Below are 26,977 nucleotides of genomic sequence, written 5' to 3'. Positions count from 1 at the left end.
CCCATTGCTTACAGATACAATATGAAAACTAATGTCCTGAGTGCCTGGGAGAAATTTCTATTGTATCTTCCCTTTTTTCATTTCTTTCTCTAATTAGAGCTAATCAATACAGAAAAACAAAAAGAAGAATATAAAAAAATATGTAAATTTACCAGAGATAACTTGTTTACATTTAAAGTAAACTGCCTTCTAGCTCTTTACAGATCATTTTGCAAACTCAGCTTCGGTTCTCATTTTTCATGTAACAGTAATCCATAATAATTTCCTCAGTTCACTACAAACTCTTCAAAGATATTATTTCAATACCTTTATAATATTCCATCACATGGAAATACCATTCTTTGCATTTCTGATTAGAAAGTCTTTCCTGTTCGGAAGGTAAATATTCACCTACATTTTCCCATAATTTTCTCATTTTTTTATATTTGTCATTAATCCCACAAACTTATACTGAAATTTGTTGTTACAAGGAGAGGATTTAACTTGAATTTTATTTAAATTTATTGATTAGGTAATACACTTACATAGATCAAAGTTCTGAAAATTATGAAAACTATACAATGAAAAGCCTCTAACCCCACACCCTGACACCTACTTACCTTCCTATTGGTAACAAATGTCATAAGATTATTGAGTATCCTTTGACAGATATCTAATATACATATATGCAAGTATATTTACATTTTTCCCCACATTTTTACACAAATGTTCACCTTGGAATTTCATTTGGAATTCTGTCTGTGATGAGAGTTTTTTCTGGATGATACACCTTACAAAACGATATAAGGTTATGCTTATGGTCTGCACAACTTAAGTGCAAACTGGTTATCAGTGCAAACAACAGAGCTGAGATAAGTCTTTTTTTACTCAAGCTTCCATAATTTGTAGCAGTTTTAGGTAGTCATGAAAGTCTCTTGAAAACCTCGGGTCAAATGCTTTGGCCTCATACACAAGGATGGTGAAATAAGTCTTGAGAACGTCACAGTAGTTATACAGACCCAGAATGAAGACAGGAATCATAGTACCTTCAGAACCTACAGGACTTAGTGAGCAAATTCAAGGAACTCATTTGTTCATTCAGGATTGGTCACCTGTCCCACATAGAGATTTTAGTATAGCAATCATCCCAAACAAGACTAACAAACCTAATTTTTTTCTGGATTGAATCTCTTATAATCTGAGATCATTTAAGCCTCTAAATGAAAAAAGCACTAAATAGAGTCAAAAAATATTGAAATGGGGGGGAGGGAGAGGGAGGATAGGGAGAGTTGGACAAGGGACATAAAGAATAAGTATAACGTGTAACAATATACATACTAGTAATATTGATTTGATCAACATATGTCAACACTGAATCCCCAAAATATGTATAATCAATTATGATCCAATAAAAAAAAAAACATATCGAAATGGCACATAATGAATACTTTTCTCTTTTACTTCATGAGGGACTTTAAGAGGATTGCCTCTCACCCTTATTCCTGCTATATTTTACAGAGTAGGACACCGGGTTTTGATTAATACTGCAATTAACCCTTTTTAATAAAGTTTTACAAACAACAATTCAAAAAAGTAAGAAAGACTATAAAGATCATGTTCTCTCTGTTCTATTATGACGAAGCTGATAGTATGAAGAAAACACATAGGATACAGAAGCAGTTCCTAATTTGGGGCCATACCACTCACTTTCTCACCAAAGTTTACTATCCATTCAGCACAGAATGTGAGTACTGAATAGTTAAATACCACACGTTCAATATATACAGAAATATCTTTCTCCTTCTTATAACATACTTAAACTGAAGCAATATTCAAAGGAAAAAAATCATGCTCTCTTTTGCAAAATCCTGTTACATTTACACACGTCAAAGAAAAACACATTTGTTGTAGAATCCTACCTGTTGTATCAAGACCCCTAAGTTGCCCATGAACTCGATGAATGTTTAACTTGGCTGCAATTTCTTTGCCTTTTTCTGCTCCAGCATTTGATCTGAGAGATCCAGATGACTGAGGCTGCATCTTAGTGGCATGAACATACCTATCAAAATTTGATGTTCTACCAGGTTCTGCATTGTTTGAAGTCTCTTCAATCACACCTCTTCACGAAAAAAGAAGAGTACAATGGTTAAGATTTAAATCATTTAGTTCAGTGAAAACATTTAACTCAATCGTTTACTTCTTCAAAAAACCACCCCACTATTTTAATTCAGCCAATATTAATAACAAATTCTTCAATGTTCACTGAAAAATACTATGAATAAAAACAGTACAAACTTTTAAAAACATACCTTACTAATCTATAAAGTAGAATTTGAAGTCCCACAACCAGTTTTAACATTACCATTTTCAGAAATATATTAAAAAGATGATCAGGGCTTGCTTTTATATCCAACAAGATAATCATGGCAAGATAATCATGGCTCAAATTAATAAAGTCTTCCTTACCGGTTCATACGAACTTGTGTAGCAATTCTGTCAAAACACAAAGCTACTAGGGAAACATGAGTCACACTTCTGCTAGGTGCTGTAGTTGGAGATTCTTCCACTGAGGCTTGTAACAAACATAAATTTACCTAAAACACAAAATTCCACAAATTTTAAAATTGAAAAGTGAAAAGTTATCATTTAAACATAAAATATACAAAAAACCAAAAACGTACTGTTGAGAATGGCATCTCTATCTAAGAGTGATAAAAGCAAAGGTTATAAATAAAATAATCATAATTAAATTTTTACTGGATGGATATGGAACAGTTTACTAAATGTTACCCAATATTCTGCTTAAGTAAACTACTTTCATTACATAAAATGCACATTAGATCATCAAGGTAATAAAATATACTTTTTTGATATCAGAAGCAGTTCCACCACTTTTCACTTTGATAAATGCAAATGGCAAAACCCACCAAAATTCTCTCCTCTTTCAGGAAAATCTTTTAAAATATTTAATTGTTACCTTTGGTATGCTGACATTCGCTTGAAGACCCTTAATTGTTACATTATCTTGTTTCGTTGTAAGATTTGTTTGTACTTGTCCTTGGTTAGTTGTTCCTATTGTTGGGTGCTCAGTTTTTATTCCTTGAACATCTTGTTTGGAAGATAACTAAAAAGATTGAAAGAATTATTTCACAGACCTTTCAGAATTTCAATATCATCTGCAATAGCAACTTGCTTATTCACTGTGTCCTTTCTCTGTCCATCTATAGGCCAGCTGCCATCTGGTTTAAACACCCAATCTTAAAATCCAAACCTTAGAAAAGCTAGGAAATAGCAATCCTGGTAGCTTCAGGGTTAAGAAAAGTAATACATATTAAAGTGAAATCAGCCTATAAAGAGATAGACAGAAAAAATGGTAATAGTAATTATAAGCATTTTTTTAGGATCACTAAACTCTACTGACCTGAAGACAGATTTGATTTCTGATAATTGGCTCCTCATTGGCTGGGAATATTTTCAAATTTCTTTTTTTTGTACTCTTCTATCCTAACTACTTATCACATTAAATGCCAATATATATTGAATAATTACTTCGCTAAAAATAATCAGCCTTACTTTTACCCCTCCTCTGGTACCCAGTCCAAATATAATCCAGATAAATTTTAAAATCAAATGGAGAATTACCAGAAGGACACCAGGATACGACTGTTAAGCAATGAGCTTCATGGTTAGAACCACAGTATAATATCACACAATATAATATATAATATATATAATATCACATATAACATTAATATTAATATATAATATATAATTTTAATTATATAATATATAAAATTAACATATATCATATATTATATATAATATCACATATATATATATAATATATGTGATATCACACAATAGGAGGTAGTGGCCTGACTCACTAAAGTGAACAAGAATAGTCTCAAAAATACTATGAAGATATAAGTCATCTAGTCATAGAGGAGAGTCAAAAAATAAGCAGCTTTGCTTTCTTAGAAAAGTTAAGGTACCAGTTCTATAGAATGTTCATTCACTTAGGGTCAAAGCTCTTCAGAAAAAGCTTGAACTATGCTACTTTCTAAATAAAAGAAAAAATAAAGCTACATTTAAAAAAATAAGTATTCTTACTACTATTCAATTCATGATACAGTTATATGTGCTATCCATAAAAGTATGGAACCAATGACATAAAAAGGCTTTTAAAACATGCCCATGTATTTCAATCTAACTTGCTAATACAATTTTGATACATTCAAACTTTTTCAAGTTTGGATATTATGCACACATGATAAATACTCAATTTGCTATGCCACTGAATAAAAATGTTCTTACGTTTTCTGAGAAGGTAGTCTTGCTGTTTTGGACAGCTTCTCTAAGGACTTTGGCATGAAGATCATCTACAATTGCAGCTGGATGTCGGGTACTAGCACAATGAACCACTGCTTCAATATATCTGAGGAAAGAAAAAACAGCAAATGAAAAATTTAGATATCCCTTAACATTGTGGCTCAGTTTATCTAAACATATGAATGAAATTTAGCACCATTTAAATATTTACAACGACTCCTCAACTTAAAATGAGAATGCCTAAACCACATTTTTGAAATTATACAAGGGTAATATTTCTGAGATTTTATCCCCACCATCGCTACCTCCACCCCAAAATGAAGTGTTCCAGATTGGGAGATTCTTTTACAATTTCCTGAAGATGATTTCCTATGTTTTTCATTTGTGTGACATCTCATAAAAATTCTAACAATTTAACTTATCATATAAAACTATATGCACCTTTGCAGTAAAAAGAAGACTTTCATAAAAACTGGTCCCCAGTGAACCCTTCTCTTTTCAACTCTTTTAGCACTCAGTGTTTTCCATACAACTTTGTATTCCATTATGTTCCATTCTTGCTTTCATTCATGGTTTGTCTCCCTGGATAGACAATAAGCTTCTTGCAAGACAGAGTATCTATTATTCCCCCTTCATCCCTTCATTAACTAGATAATATTAAGAGTATGAAACATAATAGTTAGTTCCTGAGTATTTGATCATTTTATGCTCATTAGCCCAAGAGCAAAAAATAGAAGACATATTACAATATAACTTTTCAGGCTGAGAAAGCAACAAATAACTAACTGAAACATAGACCTCTTTGAATATATTTTCATTTTTACTCAAATAAACTAGCTATCAACAATCTTCTGTATGAACATATTTCACCTGTATCATATACATTAATCAATTTATAAAGTAATAGTTATATTTTTAGACAAAATTAATACCTGTCTAAAGCTTCAGCCACCAGGGGAGTCAGAACAATATCAATGGTTCCTTTTACTTCAACTATGGCTGTTGTCCTGGTCTGGGAGACGGGTTGATCCAGTGTCCATTCTTCTGTTAATGTTTCATCATCTGTATTATCAATGGCTTTCTTTTCCAGCGGAGTATATGGTGTACTATAAAATGTAACAAGCAAAGCATATATTAAAAAGACCATGAACAAGAGTAGAAGTTGGAGCTTCCTTAAGATGAGTGGACTACATTTGTTTCAACTAAAACTTTCATGGAACTGGACTCAATGTTTTATGTCCCAAATTCTTTTCAATGACAGACCAAACAAGGTACTAAAAAGCAAATTGATCAAAGATGGCTAATATATCAAATGAGAAAAAAAAGTTTTGATATATTCACTTGATGGACCTTTTCCAAAATAAGAAAAATATAATACTGAATTCTTATTAGTCCCCAATTTTGATATGCCAAGTTAAGGTTTGCATAGTATATTTAATAGAATTGCTTTACTGATTGCTTATAAATGTAGGCAAAGCCATGACAGACAAAAGAGCTGAATTATTTGTGGTAATTTATTCTTTTTTTTTTAACTGATACATATAAACATATTTAGGGAGTACAATTTGATGTTTCAATACACATACGTTGTATAATAATCAAATCTTTCAATCCTCCAATATGAAGGTTTAAAGTCAAAAAGGTCATAACATCAACAGCTACAATTAGTGGCTAAGGAACACACAAAAGATAAAGATGTAAATTAAGGCAACCAAAATACAAACTGTTAAGGGGAGGGGGAAAAAAGTCTAGAGTATTTTTACGTGATCAAAGTTAAATTGTTATCAGCTTAAAATAATCTATTATAACTATAAGACTCTTTATGTTAGTTAGCCCTATGGTAACCACAAAGAAATAAATTACAGCAGATTCACAAAAGAGGAAGAGAAAGAATGGGTAATTTATTCTTAAAGTTCATACTCAAGTAAAGAATGGTTAGTACTAAGAATAAACTCTACCCATCTCATAATCAAGAAAAATGACTTTAAATTTTAAAAGTATGCAATTTTTACTTACGTTGAAGTTGATCCTGAAAGTTGCAAGCCTCTGTCCAGCAAGGAATTAGCTGTGAGTCCCTGTTTAATAACCTAGAATAATATAAATTACTTACAGTCTAGAATTTTAATATTATTTCTCCAATTTTACATCACCTGATAGTTGTGAATATCTAAATTACCTTGTTAATATGATTTTGATATATTCAATATAAATATTTAATGGACAAATTGAGAAAATCACAGAAAATATCGAAATGGCAATTTCATTTCCTGTTCATTCACCTAAATGACACAGCGGGGTTGTAAGGGTTGAGCAATGAGTAAAAGACTACAACTAAAACTTAAAAGTAAGTGTTTCAAACATCTTTCCACCAGAGTTCCTTTTCAAATTGAGCTTTTCTCAAGCTAATTTTAGGCTTCTCCTAAGTGGAAAGGAGACCCAGAGAAACATTAAATTGTAGGAAAAAATTTTAAACCTATAAAAGATAAATTAAATAAATAAACCTGAGTAACCAAACTGAACCCTTGTAAATGTTAGTCAGTTATTTAATGGAGAAAACTTTCTTACCTCCTCTATTCTATTCTTTTTTTCCTAACCGTCCCAACCTCTGCTAACCACCATTCTACTCTCTACCTCTGTAAAATCAACTTTTTTGGATTTGACATAAGTGAGATCATGCAGTATTTGTCTTTCCGTGCCCGGCTCATTTCAGTTAACATAATGCCCTCCAGATTTATCCATGTTATCACAAGTGACAGAATTTCCTTCTTTGTTATGGCTGAATAGTATTCCACTGTGTATACATACCATACTTTCTTTATCCATTCATCTACTGATGGACACTTAGGTTGGTTCCCTATCTTGGCAACTGTAAATAGTGCTGCAGTAAACATGGGAGTGCAGATATCTCTTTGAAAAACTAATTTCATTTCCTTTGGATAAATACCCACTAGTGGCATTGCTGGATCATACAATAGTTCTACTTTTAATTTTGTGAGGAACCTCCATGCTGTTTTCAACAACAGCTGTACTAATTTATATTTCCACCAACAGTGTAGGAGGGTTCCCTTTTCTCTGCATCCTCAACAACACTTATATTTTGGCCCTTTTGATAATAGCTACTCTATTCTATGTTCTATTTTCGAACTATAAAGATACGAATTCCCTGACCTATCAAATCAAATTAGAAAGATTTGACAGACTAATCAAATTAGAAATATTTGTCTGCCTAATAAAATTAGGAAAATTTATTTAAAATACTACTGAAATAATTCCATCTTCTCAGGTACTATTCTTCACGGCAACTACATTTCAATTTCGTACTGCAAAATTCATATACCAACATATTTCCACATGGCATAAAGAGAACATTTTGAAATCTTAGCACAGGCAATTAATTTATCTTGAGCAAGATAAGAAATGAGCACAACCTTAAAACCAAAACTTTGCAACTGTTACTAATGTTTCTTTATCCCTCAGTACATAAGAGAGTACTTCAAAAATTCATGGAAAAATAGAATTAAAAGATAATACAAAACTTTCCATGCACTTTTTGAAGACCCCTCATATTACTCAAATGCATATATACATATGTATTTGTGAGGATTTTCAACTCCACTTACCACATTTCCATCATTACTAATACATCTTAAGTCCAAGCCCCTGTTTCCTGCACAGGCTACTCCAATAGCCTTCTAGGTGATCACGCCATTTCCTCTCTTGCTTAGCAACAATTCAATTCCACTTAGTAGCCAAAGCACATGAGTGATCACATGACATTTCCTTAAATCTCTCAAGAGCTTCCCAATGAAATGAAAATAAAATTCAAACGTGTAATGCTATAGTCTATAAGTCCTGAATGATCTGGCCCTTGTTTAGGTTTCCAGCCTCATCATGAGAAGTCTCCCTGCTCACTGTTACTCAGGCACACTGACCTCTTTCCCACTTTAGGGCTTTAGGAAAGCTGTTGCTTCTGCCTGGAATTCAGTACCCCTAGGTCTTCCCATCCTCAATTCTTCCTCATCTTTCAAGTTTCAGTTTAAGTACTGCCTCCTCAGACAGACCTTCCATGTCAATACAATCTAGGTAGCACCAACCCCTGCTATTCTCTATTGCAGCATCCTTTGATTATGTGCATAATTCAATTCGTGATCATACTCATCTGTTTATTAACTGTCTGCCTCCCGTCTCAAAACTGTAAACTCCATGTCCATTTCCCTCACCATTGTACATCAAATGCCTGGTACACAGTAGTACATAATAAATACCTGAATTAATAATAGTTGAATAATCTGAGCATCACATATTGCACACAGGTATTGATATTCAAGGTTGTGCCCCACAGACACATACAATTATGTTTCAATTTTTTTAAAAAAAGAATAGTTGAATAAATTAACATTTAAACACTTCAAATAAGTATATGTATATACACTACATATATATACTACATAAGATTCTTGAACGTTGTTAATCAGTTCCATAAAACTTCATATGCTTAGTCTTTAACATTATAAAAATTGCTCTGATTATTTATTACTTTAAAAAGAGTTTTAATATTGGCTATTAACACTAAATTTATTTTGAAATGTGTTTAGCTTTCCTAAGAAAGCCATTTACAGAATCATTACAGAAATGGGCAGTAACCACATTCATATTAAATTATAAGAATTCAAATATCAAGTGATTTGCATGGAAGCAGTTATGAATTAGTAGAAAAAACACCAACTATTAAAAACAATTTAAAATTTTTATTTGTAAGACAGAAAATATAAATTCACAGAGAAAGGGAGACCTGATTTTAATCTTAGAATATAATGTAGACATAGACTGTGTTACCTGATTAATTAATATAGTGACAATCAAATCTTAAACCATTCCTCAATTTAATTTGCTTAAATTTATAATACTCATCAGTAACCCTGAGACCTAACTGTTGTACATAGTCATGACTTCAGAAAGTTTATCTTTCATGACTGGATAAGGAAGTGTGGTATATATACACAATGGAATACTACTCAGCCATAAAAAAAGAATGAAATTCTACCATTTGCAACAACATGGATGAGCCTGGAGAAAATTATCCTAAGTGAAACAACCCAGGTGCAGAAAGAGAAATACCACATGTTCTCACTCATAACTAGGAGCTGAATCCATAAATAAACAAATGAACAATAAAAAGAGACAGAGAGAAAGAAAGAAAGAAACAACAATCACAGTAACATGTTGAACTTTTAGAAAACTAGAGGTGGAAAAGGGGATGGCAGGGAGAGAGGGAGGGGGGCTAATGAGGAATTTGTCAACAGATACAAAGAATGATTGTGTATTGTAACAACGAATAAGCTAACGATACTGATCTAACCCACACATTATACACAATTATTGAAAATCAACATTGTACCCCACATGTATGTATAATAAAAAAATTTAAATAAATAAAAATAAAGTTTATCTTTCAGAAAGGTAGGCGAAATGATTAAGAGTAATTTTGAAAATAACTTCTTAAAAAATATATTTTCCTAAATAAATATATCAGTGAAAACTAATAATTTGATTTATACCTTAAAAGTTGGAACAGAAAGCTGTTCAAATGATGATGAACTTTCTTCACTGGTTGGTGTATCCAGATCAAGGGGACGATGCAATGAAGACTTAGAGGTTCTTTTGTTGGTTGGGTGCTTAACTGACCAATTAATTACCTGGAACTGAGTAAGGTAAGTCTGATAACAATTCATCACAGGTTGTTGAGAAGTAATCTGTTCGCTCTCTACTGTTTTCTCACCTTCTACAATATATAGATGTTCTATAATATCATCTTCTCCACCTAATGCAGAAACAAATGAAGCCTGAGAAGGATGAGTTTTGAATGGCAGAGTTCGGGGATCCTGAATGCTTTCTCCGTGGCCAGTAAGAGGTCCTTCTACACTGTGATATATGGAACCCCTACTGTAGTCAGTCTGCTGGGTTTGCTTTTTCTTTTTTTTCCTACCTGGATAAGTTCCAGGTCCTTCATCACTGCTAATAGGCTCAAATTCCTCAGCTGCAGAAAAGTAGGCTTCACTATCAGCCATTGACATGCTGGAATCCATCGATCGATATTGATGAAATGAATTGGAGTCTGCTGATGGTGTGTATGGAAATGAACCAAAACTTCTCCTCTGCTTTGGTGAGTCTAGTACATTCTCATCACTTCGAGAGACATCACTACTAAACTGTACTCCAACTGTAACAGGCTGCTTGTCTCCATAAAAAGCAGCAGTAAGACTCTTAGTACTGCCAAGTCGGGTGGAACACACAGAGGCTTGTCGTTTCAAGGGAGATCTTAGAGGAGACTGCCCTACTGACTTATCCTGAGTATTAGGAGACACAGGGCTGTTTCCTGAAATTTCTGTAGGAATACTAAAACAGAAAGCAAAATTATTACCACTTTCTATACATCATATGATTTACTCTAAGCATAAACAGAACTACCTACAAAATCCTTTTAGTAATTTTAATAGTTTATTTTATGAAAAAAAGAAAATCTAAAATTTTATAACATAGTATCCATTCAAAGCAGCAAGACAGCACAGTATGTGTTTATAACCCCCATGCAGTTTCAAAAAATAGTGAGGCAGCTTAAAACACAATGAAAACTTAAAAGAAACCCAGAGTATAATCTTCTATCTACAATCCATGGATACAAATACATTTATAAGGTGTGTTTTTTTTCATATCCTTTAAAATCTTGTCCAACAAAATATATTAGGGGCCTCTGATTAAGGAGAAGAATTACAGTAGAGGAAAAAATCATAGAAATCTCAATATTTCTGACTTTGGCAAGTGATGCAGTAGTGCCATTAACTGAGGCAGAACAAGTTGAGAATGATAGGAAAAAGGGCATTTTTTAAATATGAGTTTGAAGTCTCCATGAAACATCTAAGTGGAAATATCAAGAAGATAGTTAGGCTTGTATGTTGGCTAGAATTTTACACTTAAAAGATGTTAGCTAAAGATCATAATTGAAGCTAAACAGTTATTGAGAATGTCTAGTGAAATTGTATGGAATAAGTGGAGAAAAGGGTACAGAATGGAGTCCAGAGGGATAATAGCATTCAACAAATGGCAGGCTGTAGGAGAAAGAGAAAGAGAAAGAAGAAAGGAAGGAAAAATGGAGAGCATGGCAATGGAGAAAGAGAAGGAATAGCCAAGGTGGTGGGGGAAAATTTTGAAATGTGCTGTCAAGCCAAGAGGAAAGAGTACTTCAAAAAGGGAGTGGCCAACTACTAAGATTAAAAAATATCCACTAGGCTGGAAGGATAATATCCAAAGATAATCACTCTGAGTGAGATGCCAAGAAACATTTATTTTCATTTTAATTTTCTGTCTTGTCCTAATATTTGGAAAGATCTATAAGTATTACTTTTATAATCAGAAAGACAACAGCAAAGTGACATTTCAAAATACATTCAAGCACAGGAAAAAATTTTCTGAAACGCGGGAGTGAAGAGGAAAGAAGTTTTCCTTGCCACAATTTTAGGCAATTATAATATAACCCTACAATGATCAGGTTTCTAAATCTAATTGAATACCGACCTTACTTGGCCATCATCTCTTTTCATACCACGCAAGAACTCTTTTTGAACCAAATGGTCATCAGCCACAGAAGAGGGACTTTCCTTTTCACTGGCCAACAAAGGCTGTGCAGCACTTGAACTACTATTTTCTTCTGAGGAAGAGGATGAACTATGAGAACGTAATGGTACTTGAAGACTGAGGTGCTGAGTTTTTCTCTCTACTTCTATTCCCACTGATTTGTTTTCCCATTCTTTCCTCTTTATGCTATTCACGTTACCTAAACAAACAAATAAAAAGGTGGCATAAGTGAACAGAAAAATTTCAAAAGCAATTTATAAAAAATATGACAACTTAATTTAATTCCCTGTTTTTAAGTATAATCATGTTTTAAAAAGCACAAGTATCTAATCTCACACAGCAATATGCTAAACACTATAAAAAGATATCTACAGAAAACTTTCAAGAGCAGTACAAAGACGCCATATATCTTTTATCTGGACTTATTAATTTTAAAAATTTTGCCCCATTTTCTCTAAAAGTTCAATGAGAGCAGGGCTTGTATCATTTTTCATTCATTGATGTACTTCCAGAGCCTAGAAAAATGCCTCAAACACAGAAAGCATTCAATAAATGGTTTCGTGAATGAATAAATAATGACTTCACAGTCAGAGTGGAGCACCACTTTCATAAATTGGGATTGGGGAGGTGAGGGTGCCAAGGGATAAAGGAGAATTCTATAGCTGCCTAGATCCAAAAAAATAACTCTTGCTCAACTTCCGCTTTCCTCCAGCCATTCCTGCATCACCTGAGAAAAAGGAACCTGCTAGTATGAGAAAACATCTCCCCGAACGGAATGCAATTCCAGATGGAATTCAAGGGGTAAGAAGACTTACAAACTTACTATATAATATTATTTACGTCTAGTACCACAAATGCAAAACAGAACAACATAAGTCAAATAAAAAATGAATTTGATTCACTTCTAAGTGCTAAGAACCTACTGTTCACTGACCTTCCAAGTAGATCCTTAAATCTAGCAATATGCCCACCCTCCTTGATTCTATCCTCACACTGTACATCTATACAGTACTCAGTTCCTGGTACACTCAGCAATTAGAAACTCAGACACTGTGTAAGAGCTAATTCCAATCTTCCCTGAACAAGAAACTATGAGAATTTAGCAATTACAACTCACTACTGAGAGAATCACCAGGAGGTACAGACATTTCATATTATATATTATAAGAATTATAACTAGCTTTACTTTGGTCCAATGTTAGAAAGGGAATTTACTATTTTCCCCCTTTCACATCATGTGTAAATTCCCTACAAATTTCTTCCTAGAGTCTGTGATAGTTAGGTTTTGATCTGGAGATTAGAAAACTAAGCAGTCTTTATCATTAGTGCCAGCTGTAGTACAATAAAAAAAAAAACACCAAAGTGACATCAATGGCCCTGATTCTAGTTTCTGCTCAGTCATAAAATTGGCTATATGACTTTGTTCAACTCAGCCTTGGTCTCCTCACTACAAAACAGAGATAATATCCACACCACATGGAGCTTGATGATTAAATGAGAAAGTGCCAGTATAATCCTTTAAAAATGAACATTACTCAAATGTAAGAAAGCAGTAGCACAGAAGTCTTCAAAAAATTCATGGAAAACTCTCCTCCTCGCTTCCCTGGCAGTGGCAGCTTGCAGCCACACCCTCAGAATCACCCCTGCGACCACCATTAAATCATCAATCTAGAGACAGGTGCCCAACAGAGAGGCCTGAGTCCATTACCATGCGCACTGTGGTGCCAGGGCGCGACCAAGGAGGTAGGCCTCACCGCTGCTGGACCCCATCCCCAGCCCGTTTGAGTGTGCGCCAACCAGAGAGGTGCCTCCCTGGAGAGGCCCAAGACCCGAGGCGACCACACACCTGAGGAGCCAGCAGGTGACCAACCAGACACTGAGGCACCCATGCCAAATTGGCAAGCCCGGCAGGATCCTAGCCAGACAATAGTGTCAAACCAGTGGACCATGACATCCCTTGCCACAATGACTAAACATCAAAGGAAAGATACCAGAAATATGAAAAATCAAGAAAGTACAACACCAAAGGGTAATAACTCTCAAGCTCTAGATCCTATAGAACAAGAAGCCCTTGAAATGTCTGACAAAGAATTTCAAGTGATAGAATTACTAAATGAGATACAAGAAAACTCAGCTAGACAACACGATGAAACGAGGAAAAGTATACAGGACCTGAAAGAAGAAATGTACAAGGAAATCAATGCCCTGAAAAAGAATGTAGCAGAGCTTGCCGAGCTGAAGAATTCATTCAGTGAAATAAAAAACATGCAGGGAGTTTAACCAGCAGGCCTGCAGAAGCAGAAGAGAGAACTTCTGACCTTAAAGATGGGCTGTTTGAAATAACACAGGCAGACAAAAAGAAAGAAAAAAGAATTAAAAACATTAAAGAAAATCTAAGAGAGATATCAGACAACCTTAAGCGCTCAAATATCTGAGTCATGTGCATTCCAGAAGAGGAGGAAAAAGGAGATGGCATTGAAAACATATTCAACAAAAGAGTGGCAGAAAACTTCCCAGATATAGGAAAAGACACAAACCTTCAGATTCAGGAAGCTCAAAGATCCCCAAATGTATTCAACCCAAAAGGTCTTCTCCAAGACATGTTACAGTCAAATTGGAAAAACTCAAAGAAAAAGAGAGAATCTTAAAAGCTGCAAGAGAGAAGCATCAAATCACCTATAAGGGAGCCCCAATCAGACTAACATCAGACTTTTCATCACAAATGCTAAAAGCCAGAAAGGAATGGGATGATATATTAAAAATACTAAAAGACAGAGATTGTCAGCCAAGAATACTCTACCTGACAAGGCTATCCTCAAATGAAGGACAAATAGTATACTTCTCAGACAAACAAAAACTGTGGGAGTTCACTACCACACAACCACTCTTACAAGAAATTCTCCAGGGAGTACTAGGTTTGGTACCTGAAGAATAACTACCACTGCCATAAAAACTCAAGAAAAATTAAAACCTCTAGTAAAGTTACAATGCCAACAATGAAGAGAAAAAAAAAGTTTATCTACAACCCAAGAAACCAACAAATACAGAAGACAAACAGCAAATCAGGAAGAAAGGAACAAAAGAAACTTATGACATGCAAACAAAAATCCATAAAATGCTAGGAGTAAATCAACACTTTTCAATAACAACTATTAATGTAAAACGATTAAATTCCCCAATCAAAAGAGACTGGCTGGCTGGATTAAAAAGGAGGACCCAACTATATGCTGCCTTCAAGAGACCCATCACACCTATAAAGACTCACATAGACTAAGAGTGAAAGGATGGAAAAAGATTTACGATGCAAACAGAAATGAAAAACAAGCTGGAGTAGCTATTCTTAGATCTGATAAAATAGACTTTAAACTAAAAACCATAAAAAGAGATAATGAGTGCCACTACATAATTATAAAAGGATTGATCCATCAGGAAGACATAACAATCATAAATATATATGCACCAATGTTAGAGCAACCAGATTTATAAAGCAAACTCTATTAGACCTAAAGAAGGAAATAGACACTAATACCATAATAGCAGGGGACCTGAAAACCCCACTGTCAATATTGGACAGATCATCTAGGCAAAGAATCACCAGAGAAACACAAGATCTAAACAAGACTCTAGACCAATTGGACTTGGCAGATATTTACAGAACATTCCATCCAACAACCTCAGCATATTCATTCTTCTCATCAGCACATGGAACATTCTCCAGGATAGATCACATGTTAGGTCACAAATCAAGTCTCAACAAATTTAAAAAAATTGGAATTATCCCATGTATTTTTTCAGACCATAATGGATTAAAATTAGAAATCAATAACAAATGAAATTCTGGAAACTAATACAACACATGGAAATTAAACAGCATTCTACTTAATGACATATGGGTCCAAGAAAAAATCAAGCAGGAAATAAAAAGATTTATTGAAACTAATGAAAACAATGATACATCATACCAAAACCTGTGGGATACTGCAAAAGCAGTACTACAGGGGGAATTTATTGCATTGAATGCTTACTCTAGAAGAATGGAAAGATGGCAAGTGAACAACCTAATACTTCAGCTTAAAGAACTAGAAAAACAAGAACAATCCAAACTCAAAGTTAGCAGATGGAAAGAAATCATTAAGATCAGAGCAGAACTTAATGAAATTGAAACCCAAAAAACAATGCAAAAGATCAATGAATCAAAAAGTTGGTTTTTTGAAAAGATAAATAAAATTGACAAACCATTAGCATTGCTAACTAAAAAAAGAAGAGAGAAGACCCAAATAACAAAAATTAGAAATGAAAAAGGTGATATTACAACTTATTCATCTGAAATACAAGGAATCATTCAAGACTACTATAAACAACTATACGCCAACAACTTTGAAAATCTGGAGGAAATGGATAAATTTCTGGACACACACAAACTACCAAACTGAGCCAAGATGATGTAGAAAATCTGAACAGACCAATAGCAATAAAAGAGACTGAAGCTGTTATCAGAAGGCTCCCACCAAAGAAAAGCCCAGGACCAGATGGATTCACAGCAGAATTCTACCAAACATTCAAAGAGGAATTGACACCAATTCTCTACAAAGTATTCCAAAAGATTTAAACAGAAGCAATTCTCCCAAACTCATTCTATGAAGCAAACATCACTCACATACCAAAACCAGGTAAAGATACAACTAAAAAAGAAAACTACAGGCCAGTATCCTTGATGAATATAGATGCAAAAATCCTCAATAAAATACTAGCTAACACATATGCAAAATTATACACCATGATCAAGTGGGATTCATCCCAGGGATGCAAGGTTGGTTCAACATACACAAATCAATAAATGTGATACACCATATCAATAAAATCAAACACAAGGACCATATGATCATCTCTGTAGATGCTGAAAAAGCATTTGATAAAATTCAACACTCATTCATAACAAAGACTCTCTATAAGTTAAGTATAGATGGAAAGTATCTCAGCATAATTAAAACCATGTATGATAAACCCACTGCCAATATCTTTCTGAATGGGGAAAAGCTGAAAGCTTTTTCTTTAAGAACAGGAACTAGATAGACAAGGATGCCCATTCTCACCACTCCTATTCAGCATAGTGTTGGAAGTACTAGCCAGAGCAATCAGAGAAAAGAAGGAAAAAAAGGGCATCTACAAAGGGCATCTAAAAGATGAAATCTAACTGTCCCTCTTTGCAGATGACATGATCCTATATACCAAACAGCCTAAAGCCTCCACAAAAACACTCTTGGAGTTGATAAATGATTTCAGCAAAGTTGTAGGATAAAAAATCAACACACAAAAATCAGTAGCATTTCTATTCTCCAATAGTGAACATGCAGAACGAGAAATCAAGAAAGCTTGCCCATTTACAATAGCCACCAAGAAAATAAAATACTTAGGAACTGAGTTAACCAAGGATGTGAAAAATCTCTATAAAGAGAACTACAAACCACTGCTGAGACAAATTAAAGAGGACACAAGAAGATGGAAAGATATCCCGTGCTCTGGGATTGGAAGAATCACCATTGTGAAAATGTCCATACTACCCAAAGTGATATACAAATTCAATGCAATCTCCATCAAAATTCCAATGACATTTTTCTCAGAAATGGGAAGAACTATCCAGACATTTATATGGAATAACAAAAGACCACGCATAGCCAAAGCAAGCTGAGCAAAAAAAATAAAGCTGGAGACCTAACACTACCTGACTTTAAACTATACTACAAAGCTATAATAACCAAAACAGCATGGTACTGACATAAATACAGACACACTGATCAACGGAATAGAATAGAGAATCCAGAAATTAACCCACACACCTACAGCCAACAGATCTTTGACAAAGGCACCAAGCCTATACACTGGGGAAGAGACTGCCTCTTCAGCAAATGGTGCTGAGATTACTGGATATCCATATGCAGGAGAATGAAACTAGACCTATACGTCTCACCATATACTAAAATCAACTCAAAATGGATTAAAGAATTAAATATACACCATGAAACAATAAAACTTCTTAAAGAAAACATAGCAGAAACACTTCAGGAAGTAGGAATTGGCACAGACTTCATGAATATGACCCCAAAAACACTGGCAACCAAAGGAAAAAGAAACAAATGGGATTATATCAAACTAAAAAGCTTCTGCACAGCAAAAGAAACAACGGAATTAACAGACTACCAACAGAGTGGGAGAAAATATTTGCAAAATATACATCTGACAAAAGATTAATATCCAGGGCCGGTCCGTGGCTCACTCGGGAGAGTGCGGTGCTGATAACACCAAGGCCCCGGGTTCGGATCCCATATACGGATGGCCGGTTCGCTCACTGGCTGAGCGTGGTGCTGACAAAAGATTAATATCCAGAATATACAAGGAACTGAAACAACTTTACAACAAAAGAACAAGCAACCCCGTTAAAAAATGGGCAAAAGAGCTAAATAGGCATTTCTCAAAGGAAGATATACAAATGGCCAACAGACACATGAAAAAATGCTCAACATCACTCAGTATTCGGGAAATGCAAATCAAAACCACCCTGAGATACCATCTTAGCCCAGTTAGGATGGCTAATATCCAGACAACTATGAATGATAAATGCTGGCGAAGTTGTGGAGAAAAAGGAACTCTCATACGTTGTTGGTAGGACTACAAAATGGTGCAGCCTCTATGAAATATGGTATGAAGGTTCCTCAAACAATTGCAGACAGATCTACCATATGACCCAGCTATCCCCCTGCTGGGAATATACCCAGAGGAATGGAAAGCATCAAGTCGAAGGTATATCTGTTCTCCAATGTTCACTGCAGCACTATTTACAATAGCTAAGAGCTGGAACCAGCTCAAAAGTCCACCATCAGATGAGTAGATATGGAAAATGTGGTAAATCTACACAATGGAATACTACTATGGTATAAAAAACATGAAATACTGCCACTTGCAACAACATGGGTGAACCTAGAGAGAATTATATTAAGTGAAACGAGTCAGGCACAGAAAGAGAAATATCATATGTTCTCACTTATTTGTGGGACCTAAAAATAAATAAACAAATACACAAATAAACTGGGGGGGTGGGGAAGAAGGCACAACGATTACAATTCCTTGAAGTTGATACGGCAAGCGAACAGTTATTAGTTTGTTGGGAGGGAGGGGGGTTGGGGAGGAGGGAGGGAGGTTTCGGTAATGGGCCACAATAATCAACCACATTGTATATTGATAAAGTAAAATTAAATTAAACAAAAACAAACAAACAAAAAAACCCAAAAAAATTCATGGAAGGATTCATGTTGTCTTTTAATTCTATTTTTCCACAAACTTTCTGAAGTACCCTTGTAAAGAAGGCTGTTAAATTATTAGCATCTATCTTATCCTTTAAATGACAAAAAGTTTTCGTGTTTGCTGATTTAATAAAATAATCTGCTCTTATTCTAGCAAAACTACTGAAGTAAATTATCCTCAAAATAGCTTGTACATGTTATTACTGTTCACTGAGAAACCATTTAAATATGAATTCAGCATATGTAGTCCACTTCTTTCCTCTAAGAACTCCTATGCATGAGAAATCAATCTGATAAACTTTTACAGTTAAAATTACTTCTTTCCTATCTTTTTCTACTGACAAAAAACAGAGGTAACAATGTTTTTGAATGGATCAAAGGAATAAGGCTAAATATTGGTGAAATATCAAGACATCTACATTTCACATCTTTGCCGCATGACAGTTTAAGCAGTAAATATTGCACTTAATTGTAGGAACACACAACTAAGAAACCCAAAAGAAAATCCATTTGTGAAGTCTTTGGAGAAAAGATGCTAGATAAATCTAAATCTAATACACTTAAAGCAACCATTCCCTGCTCATATCAAACTAGTGTATTTGCAAAGTTATCCAAAAGTCTCTAAAGAAAGATCAGATATCCATCCTCAACATGTTCAACTTTAGTGATAAGGTAAATATTTTGCAAAAGTAATTGGCAACATGGAGGCCAGTGTATAAATATGGATAAATATAAATATAAATACTGATAAATTTTCCTATAAAAGTAAGCTAGCAAAACAACTATTACCTCGAAGCAAAGCTATTCCTAAGTCTATCGTTTCAGTCAACAATGGACCACATATATGATGGTGGTCCCATAAGATTAGAATGGATATAACCATATAGCTTAGAAGTATAGTGGGCTATACCATCTAGGTTTGTGTAAGTACACTCCATGATGTTCACACAACCACAAAATTGCCTAATGATGCATTTCTCAGAATATATCCCTGTCACTAAGCGAAGAATGACTGTAAAAGGAAATATTTAGAATACGCCTTATGAGGAAAGCCGCTCATGTCAACAATAGGAGATCTGAATAGTAGACCTACTTTTGCCCTGTGTAACTGAAAAAATCACTACTCTTATCTGGCTTTAGTTAAGTCACCTATAAAACAAAGGTAGACTGTACTAAACCCCACCCGTAAAATTACTCAAAAACTTAATTGAACTGAACAAGGTAATGCTGAACCTCTCTCCCAATGCCATAGGGATAGATAATAAAAGATTAGCACAGGTGACAAAACAGCACATTGTATTACCATCTATAATTTTGGGAATTTCTTTAGTAATAATCCATTCTCCAGGCTGTAGCAGAGACTGTCCATAATACATATCAGACTCTGCACTGGTGCTTGAAAATGCAGAGCTACTGGAAGGTGTCAACTCTTCAAGTTTGAAGAAATCTAGGCCAGTTATGGTGCCACCAAAGAATCTGCAGCCACCAAGACAACCACACTTGTTTCTACACCTCTTATTCTTCAGGGTATCATCTGGCCACAAAAACCACAACCTAAACAGAACCCAAAACAAATAAAAAAACAACAACATAAACTCATTAAGAAATGAAAAACTTTTTGGCAGACAATTAAAGTTAATTTAAAAAACACAAAGTAAACAAAAACACAAAGGTTCATTCCTACTGTAGTATGTCTTTTCAAGCATTTTGCCTTTCTAAAAAGTCTTACCACAGTGAGATAGAAATAAGTAGGAACAATAACAATATAGATAAAGCATATATATTTTTAAAAACGGAGTTAAAAAGAAGCAAAATACTATGAAAATCAGACATTAAAATTCAGCTTTAGAACAGTAGTAAACATTCTTTGAAAACATAAAATTTTAAAACACTAATCTAAAAATCAAACAAAACTGTACAGATTATGCTTAATAGATAACTTATTACTTTAGCATTTCAAGGCCTATTTTACATTGTAATTTTAATACACCAAAAAATCTAAATATGGGCAAGTAAAAAAATATTTAACAACAAAACTAAAATAATGTACTATTCTATACCTTTAGAAAAATAAATTATCCAGTTCCACTCCCTTGTAATAAGGACTACAAATAAAGTATTAAGAATGTATGTAAACTTCTTCAGGTTTTATGTCAGTAACTCACATACAAATCTGCCGGTATTTATTAAATCCCCTCCTTTCTTAAAAAACATTATATAATAGAAATCTGTGAGATATGTCTGTACTCCTTTTTTTAATCTCAATAATAAAATCACTTCATATTTATGGTATATTTTTCTAAGCATTTTTATGCACTATTTCATCAGATTCTGAAGACCCTCATAGGGAGACAAAATACATATCATCATCTTCATTTTACATTCATATTTCTTGAACATATCTATTATATGCCTAGTATCATGATAACCAAAACTGATACATTCTTTATCCATATGAAGTTCACAGTACAGAGACAAAGACAGGTCATAAACAAGAAAATAATATCTAATTGTAAACTATAGTAAGTGCTATTAGATAAAACCATGTTGGTTTTGTTGATGCTGTTGTTGTTTTTAGTGGCTTGCCAGTACAGGGATCTGAACCCTTGGCCTTGGTGTTATCACAATGAGCTCTAACCAACTGATCTAACCAGCCAGCCCAAGAACCCTTGCTACTTGTTCTTTGTTCTGTTTGGCAGTTGGCCAGTATGGGGATCTGAACCCCTGACTTAACACCATGTTGTGACAAAGAAAACAGGTAGAACCTTTCAAAAACTAATATTTGAGATGTGAAAGATAAGATGGAATGAATAGAAAACAAGTTAGAGATGGAACATTAGTCCAGAGAAGACGGAAGGAGAAATGTCTGAAGAGGTATTAAGATGAGGGAGAGTTTGAGGTATTACTTCAATTAGATATTATCAATTTCAAATCGCTACTTTATTTTAAAGTATTAAGATTGAATCATTCAGCAAAAAATATTTTGGAGCACTACCAAAATTAAAAACTTTATATACTAAATAGACATTTTTACTTCATTTCTGCAGCAAAAGTTTAATAGAGTTCATGGTTTTGGAGTCCTCTAGACTTGGGTTCAAATTCTAGCTGTGCCACTTACTAATTCTAGAACTTTAAGCAAGTTGGTTAACATCTCTGAGCCTCAGTTTTCTCATCTGTAAAATGATGGCATGATACACCCAATAAGGTCTCTGTGGGATTTAATGGTATATGACACATGTACAGCAACTAATACAAAATCTGGAATATAGAAGTTACAAAACAAATGTTAGCTCCCCTTCCCTATTTTTGTATAATCCAATGCACTAGTACTCGAACATTAGCTTGCATTCCAATCACTTTGGAAGGCTTGTTAAAACAGAGCTAGATGGACTACACCCCTGGAGTTTCCAATTGAGGTCAGGGAAGGCCAGATTATGTAAATTTCTAACAAGTTCCAAGGAGATGTTGATGCTAGTGGTTTGGGAACCACACTTTTAAGAAACATTATTCTAATGAAACTAATGGCCTATGTACCCAGTAGCTTTTCCAGTAATATCAGGAATGAATATATGTTTTCTCAAAACTACTGGGAATCAAATATGCACAAAGGCAGCTGAAGTTGAAGGTCAATGGGTTACCACGCAGGAAGAGGCAACTCACCATGGGCCCTAAGAATCCCTACGTGTTATTGCTGGGTATGCCAAGAATGCAAGGCTCTGACCAGACTGCTTCTCAGGATTGTGTTTGCAGCAAGCACCTTTGAGGGTTGAAGAAATGTTTCACCTTAGAAAAGAACAGGCTTGCTTCCATTTACTATAAAAGTGGTAGATTCCCTAAGTTCAGTGTTCTTCTTTAATGCAACCCACTGTGTGCAGATATCTATCATAGAATAGGCCTTTTGTGTCATCCCCCACAGGACTCAGAGATAAGATTGCCAAATTCAGTAAATAAAAATAAAAATAAGTTTGTCGTATGAAATATGTCAGATATACTTAGACTAAAATGTTATTTGTTGTTTATCTGAAATTCAAATTTAACTAGGCACCCTATATTTTATCTGGTAACCCTACATGGGGGCTGTGGGGGACCAATGCAAACACATGACTCTGGCTATTTCTTTTGCTGTGAGTAATATCCTCTCTGACCAGGAGTTTTGTGTCTTCTGCCAGCATCCATGAAATTATGACTGCCTAAGTTGTTATCTTGTAAGTAGGATAAAATGCCAGACTCTTCTCAATTCTTGACAAACCACAGCAAACCAACCTAAATGAGCCACTTGGAGCAACCTCCTTAGCTTCATAAGCACCTTGCTCTACTACCTAACCTAACTGGAGACAGGCATTTTGTTTATACTAACTGGTGTCTGAGCAATACTTAACAAAGAAACTCAACTTTTTTTAAACAACATTCTCTAATATTCCATACTTAGATTTATAAGACGTCAAGTTGTCTTAAATTAATTTCAAAGATTAATGTAATCTCAATAAAAATCTCAACAGGTTGTTTTTTTAAAAAACTAGAAAAATAGTCTACAAACTCTTTTGGGAATATTAACACATGAAAATAGTAAATGTTTTGTAAAATGGAGAAATGAATATATATGAGGTGTAAATTTTTTCCTATATATTTGAACAGGTATTCACAGAAAAATTTATTTACCTCCTTGCCTAGATTAATATACACACACATATACACATACCCCCCACATAAAATCCAGATGGATTCAAGTTTTATATGTTAGCAAAAGAAGAAAAAGAAATAAGAAAATACAGGTGCCATTTGATTACTAGCAAAAGAAGTATTTTCTCAAATTAGTATAGTACAAGAAATTACATAATTGACACAAAGAATGATGTATTTTGTAATGATGAATATGCTAATTATCCCAATTTGATCATCACATATTGTACACCGGTATTGATATTCAACTCTGCATCCCACAAATATGTATAATCAATTGTGTTTCAATTTAAAAAAAAGAAATTTCAGTGGAAAACACTGACATATTTTAATCCATAAAAATTAACATCCTGTATATGAGAATAAAAACAAAATTAAAAGATGAAACAAATTGCAAAATATTAGCAACAGGGATCACTATAAGAAAAATACACCAATATTATTATTAGGCCTTTAACATGTTCTTGTTCTAATCTAACAGTAGAATTTCCTGTATAATTATCTAGTAATTTTCATCTGAACCTGAGACTACTTCATTCTTAAAATTCTCACTTACCTCTTAGTTCTGGCATCATGAGTTTCTAAGAAATGTCTTTGTGCCTCATGTTTAGAATGATGATCAGCAGCTAATGCAATATCAACAGTAATAAGTCCTAAATTGGCTGACCCAGCTTCAAGCCAATAGGCCCTCCGTAGCACTGTAGGCTGAAGTCCAATTCTGCAATTATTTAATTGTTCAATGTACTGTCTCACTTGAAAATCCTGAATTGCAGCACTTATTCCTTCCCCAACCGATTGATTGTGGAGATTACAGTTTGCAACTCGAATTGCACCCATCTAAAGTTGGAGAAAATAAAACTGTAATTTCCGTGTTTTTAAGTAGTTTAGCCTAAACTACAGATTAGGTGGTCATTTCAAATAGAGTTAAAAATAGGTGAAAGAAGAAAAAAAAAGGAAAAGGAAAAAGAAATGGAAAAGAAAAAAGAAAAGGAAAAATGGGAAAGGAAAAAGAAAAGGAGGGAAATTGAAATGTTAAATGCAATAGCAGAATAAAAATAGACATGCAATCTAAAAAAAAAATTAAGAGGATAAAAGGAAAATGGCATAAGTACAAAGGGAAACAAGAGAAGATAAAAAGTTAGATGAGGAGAAAGTAATGAAATCATACAAACTTAATGGCTTGACTGTAAACAGCAACCAATTAAACTAGAGGTGGCAAACAAATGTTTTCAGGAGCCAGGCAGGAAATATAAATGTATAAAAGCTAGAAACATTCCAAGTCTAATCTTTTGAAAACACTACCAGTTTACATCCCTGCCATAAAAGCAACCTGCTAGTTTTATCCCTGCCATAAAGCAGTATTATCATAATTCAGTTACAGTAAAAAAATGATAAAGGTTTGCCTTAAAAAAATACTACTAGACGAGAACATGGATGAATTAAAAATAGAAAGCTATCTTCTAAAATTTTGTGGTCGTCCATGAGATAACAAACTATAAATGTGTGTTGTATTTCAATAAATGGAAGTTTGGTTTAGTAAAAAGGAAAAAGAAAAAGACAAATGCTTACCTTTATATTTGTAGCACAACCATGTTCCACAATATAGATATCAGCTCCATCTACTGCTAAACGAGTCATAGTATATTTCAAATCATCTGAAGTTGGACAAGGACCAGGAATACAACTCAACTAAAATGAAAGAGAATTGTACATTTAATTCATCACCATCAACTCATTATATTGATACTTAAGTAAGTCTCCTTATTCAAATAAACAAAAAAAATTCTGGTTATATGTCTATTTTAGTTTTTAAAAAATCTGTTGGTTAAATTTCATTTTTTTATTATAATAAATGTAATCATCAGCAATTAAAGTGTTACCAATTAGAAAATTAGTTGTAAGTAGGCATGTACCATTTTCATTCAAAAAGGGAAAGTTGCAAGTCTAACTGACAGAATACATATACAACTTGTTACTGAAACTCAAAAAGAACAAGGTAAACTAAGTAAACAGTGTCACAGGTTTACAAGAATCGTATGAGTTTAGAGATGAAAGATTTTCTTTTTCTTTTCTTTCTTTTTTTTTTTTTTAAACCTTTGGACACAGATACACTGAAATCCAAGATTTTTTAAGTTTCGAAAGAGTGGGCAAATTAATTGCTCTTACTTTCAGTACTTTAGAAAACCCTCAAGTGCATAATGCAGACTTCTGATCCAGAATGAATGATGCTTAAATCCATCATAGAGATGTAAGATTTTCCTGAGCACTCCATACACCTACACACACACACACACACACACACACACACACACACACAACGCACAGGCATGTATTTGTTTTTACACACACCCACAAATATATCAAATGCAAATTTTATGATGATATCTAAAACAATCCACACAAGCTTAATTTTGTTTTACTCCTAAAACATAGATTTGGTGATGTTTAGGTTGGAAGAAAATGTACATGTCACCTACATCAATGAATTTCTTGAGGAAACAGCAGCCCTGAGTAAACTACTGGCCCAATAGCATGTAAATACTCATTAGTGGTAAAGTCAGGACTAGAAACAGGTGTCTTGTAATATAGTCAATGCTCTATACTGATATATTTCCTCCAGACAAAAACAGACCTAAACGAACTAATCTTAAGTGATGGCAGATCAGTTGCTGCCTGGGGATAGAGGCTGACTCCAAAGGAACAAAACGGGAATTTTCTAAGGTGACAGGATTGTTCTATATCTTCACTGGTGATAATGGTTACACAGGTACATTTGTCAGCACTCAAACTGTATAACTTTAAAAGGCTGAATTTACTGTATGTAAATTATGCCTCAATAAAGTTGATTTTTAAAAATTTTAATGCAACACATAAAAGCTCTAAGTTAAAAAAAAAAAAAAAAGGAAAGGGAGTCACCTAAAGGCATGTGTGAATTATCCATAAGAAACTAATTGCCTGGTACATGATTAAAGAATCAATTCCCTGGAAACTGGTAGCGTGTTTATAACAAGAAAAAAATAATTTTACCACCAATTATAGCATTTTTGAACATAAAACTA

The 26,977-nt window shown here is 34.0% G+C and overlaps 1 protein-coding gene across 8 annotated transcripts in view; it reads right to left on the bottom strand.

Annotated features, from left to right (window-relative positions):
- BLTP1 (bridge-like lipid transfer protein family member 1) overlaps positions 1-26,977 on the bottom strand; it is a 221,537-nt gene that overhangs the window by 116,868 nt on the left and 77,692 nt on the right. For 7 of the 8 annotated variants that reach the window (XM_063107237.1, XM_063107240.1, XM_063107239.1 and 4 more), the window contains 11 exons: positions 25,488-25,607; positions 24,475-24,755; positions 20,542-20,792; positions 11,881-12,139; positions 9,867-10,704; positions 6,325-6,395; positions 5,241-5,414; positions 4,294-4,414; positions 2,957-3,103; positions 2,446-2,573; positions 1,899-2,098 (listed from right to left, as the gene is read on the bottom strand). In XM_063107237.1, the coding sequence (XP_062963307.1) occupies positions 1,899-2,098; positions 2,446-2,573; positions 2,957-3,103; positions 4,294-4,414; positions 5,241-5,414; positions 6,325-6,395; positions 9,867-10,704; positions 11,881-12,139; positions 20,542-20,792; positions 24,475-24,755; positions 25,488-25,607 (2,590 nt within the window). The remainder of the gene's footprint in view (positions 1-1,898; positions 2,099-2,445; positions 2,574-2,956; positions 3,104-4,293; positions 4,415-5,240; positions 5,415-6,324; positions 6,396-9,866; positions 10,705-11,880; positions 12,140-20,541; positions 20,793-24,474; positions 24,756-25,487; positions 25,608-26,977) is intronic. The other variant, XM_063107242.1, reaches the window with a different exon arrangement.

This window comes from Cynocephalus volans, chromosome 9 (genome assembly GCF_027409185.1).
Source record: "Cynocephalus volans isolate mCynVol1 chromosome 9, mCynVol1.pri, whole genome shotgun sequence".
In the NCBI taxonomy this organism is placed as follows: domain Eukaryota; kingdom Metazoa; phylum Chordata; class Mammalia; order Dermoptera; family Cynocephalidae; genus Cynocephalus; species Cynocephalus volans.
This window is presented reverse-complemented; position numbering and strand designations above follow the sequence as displayed.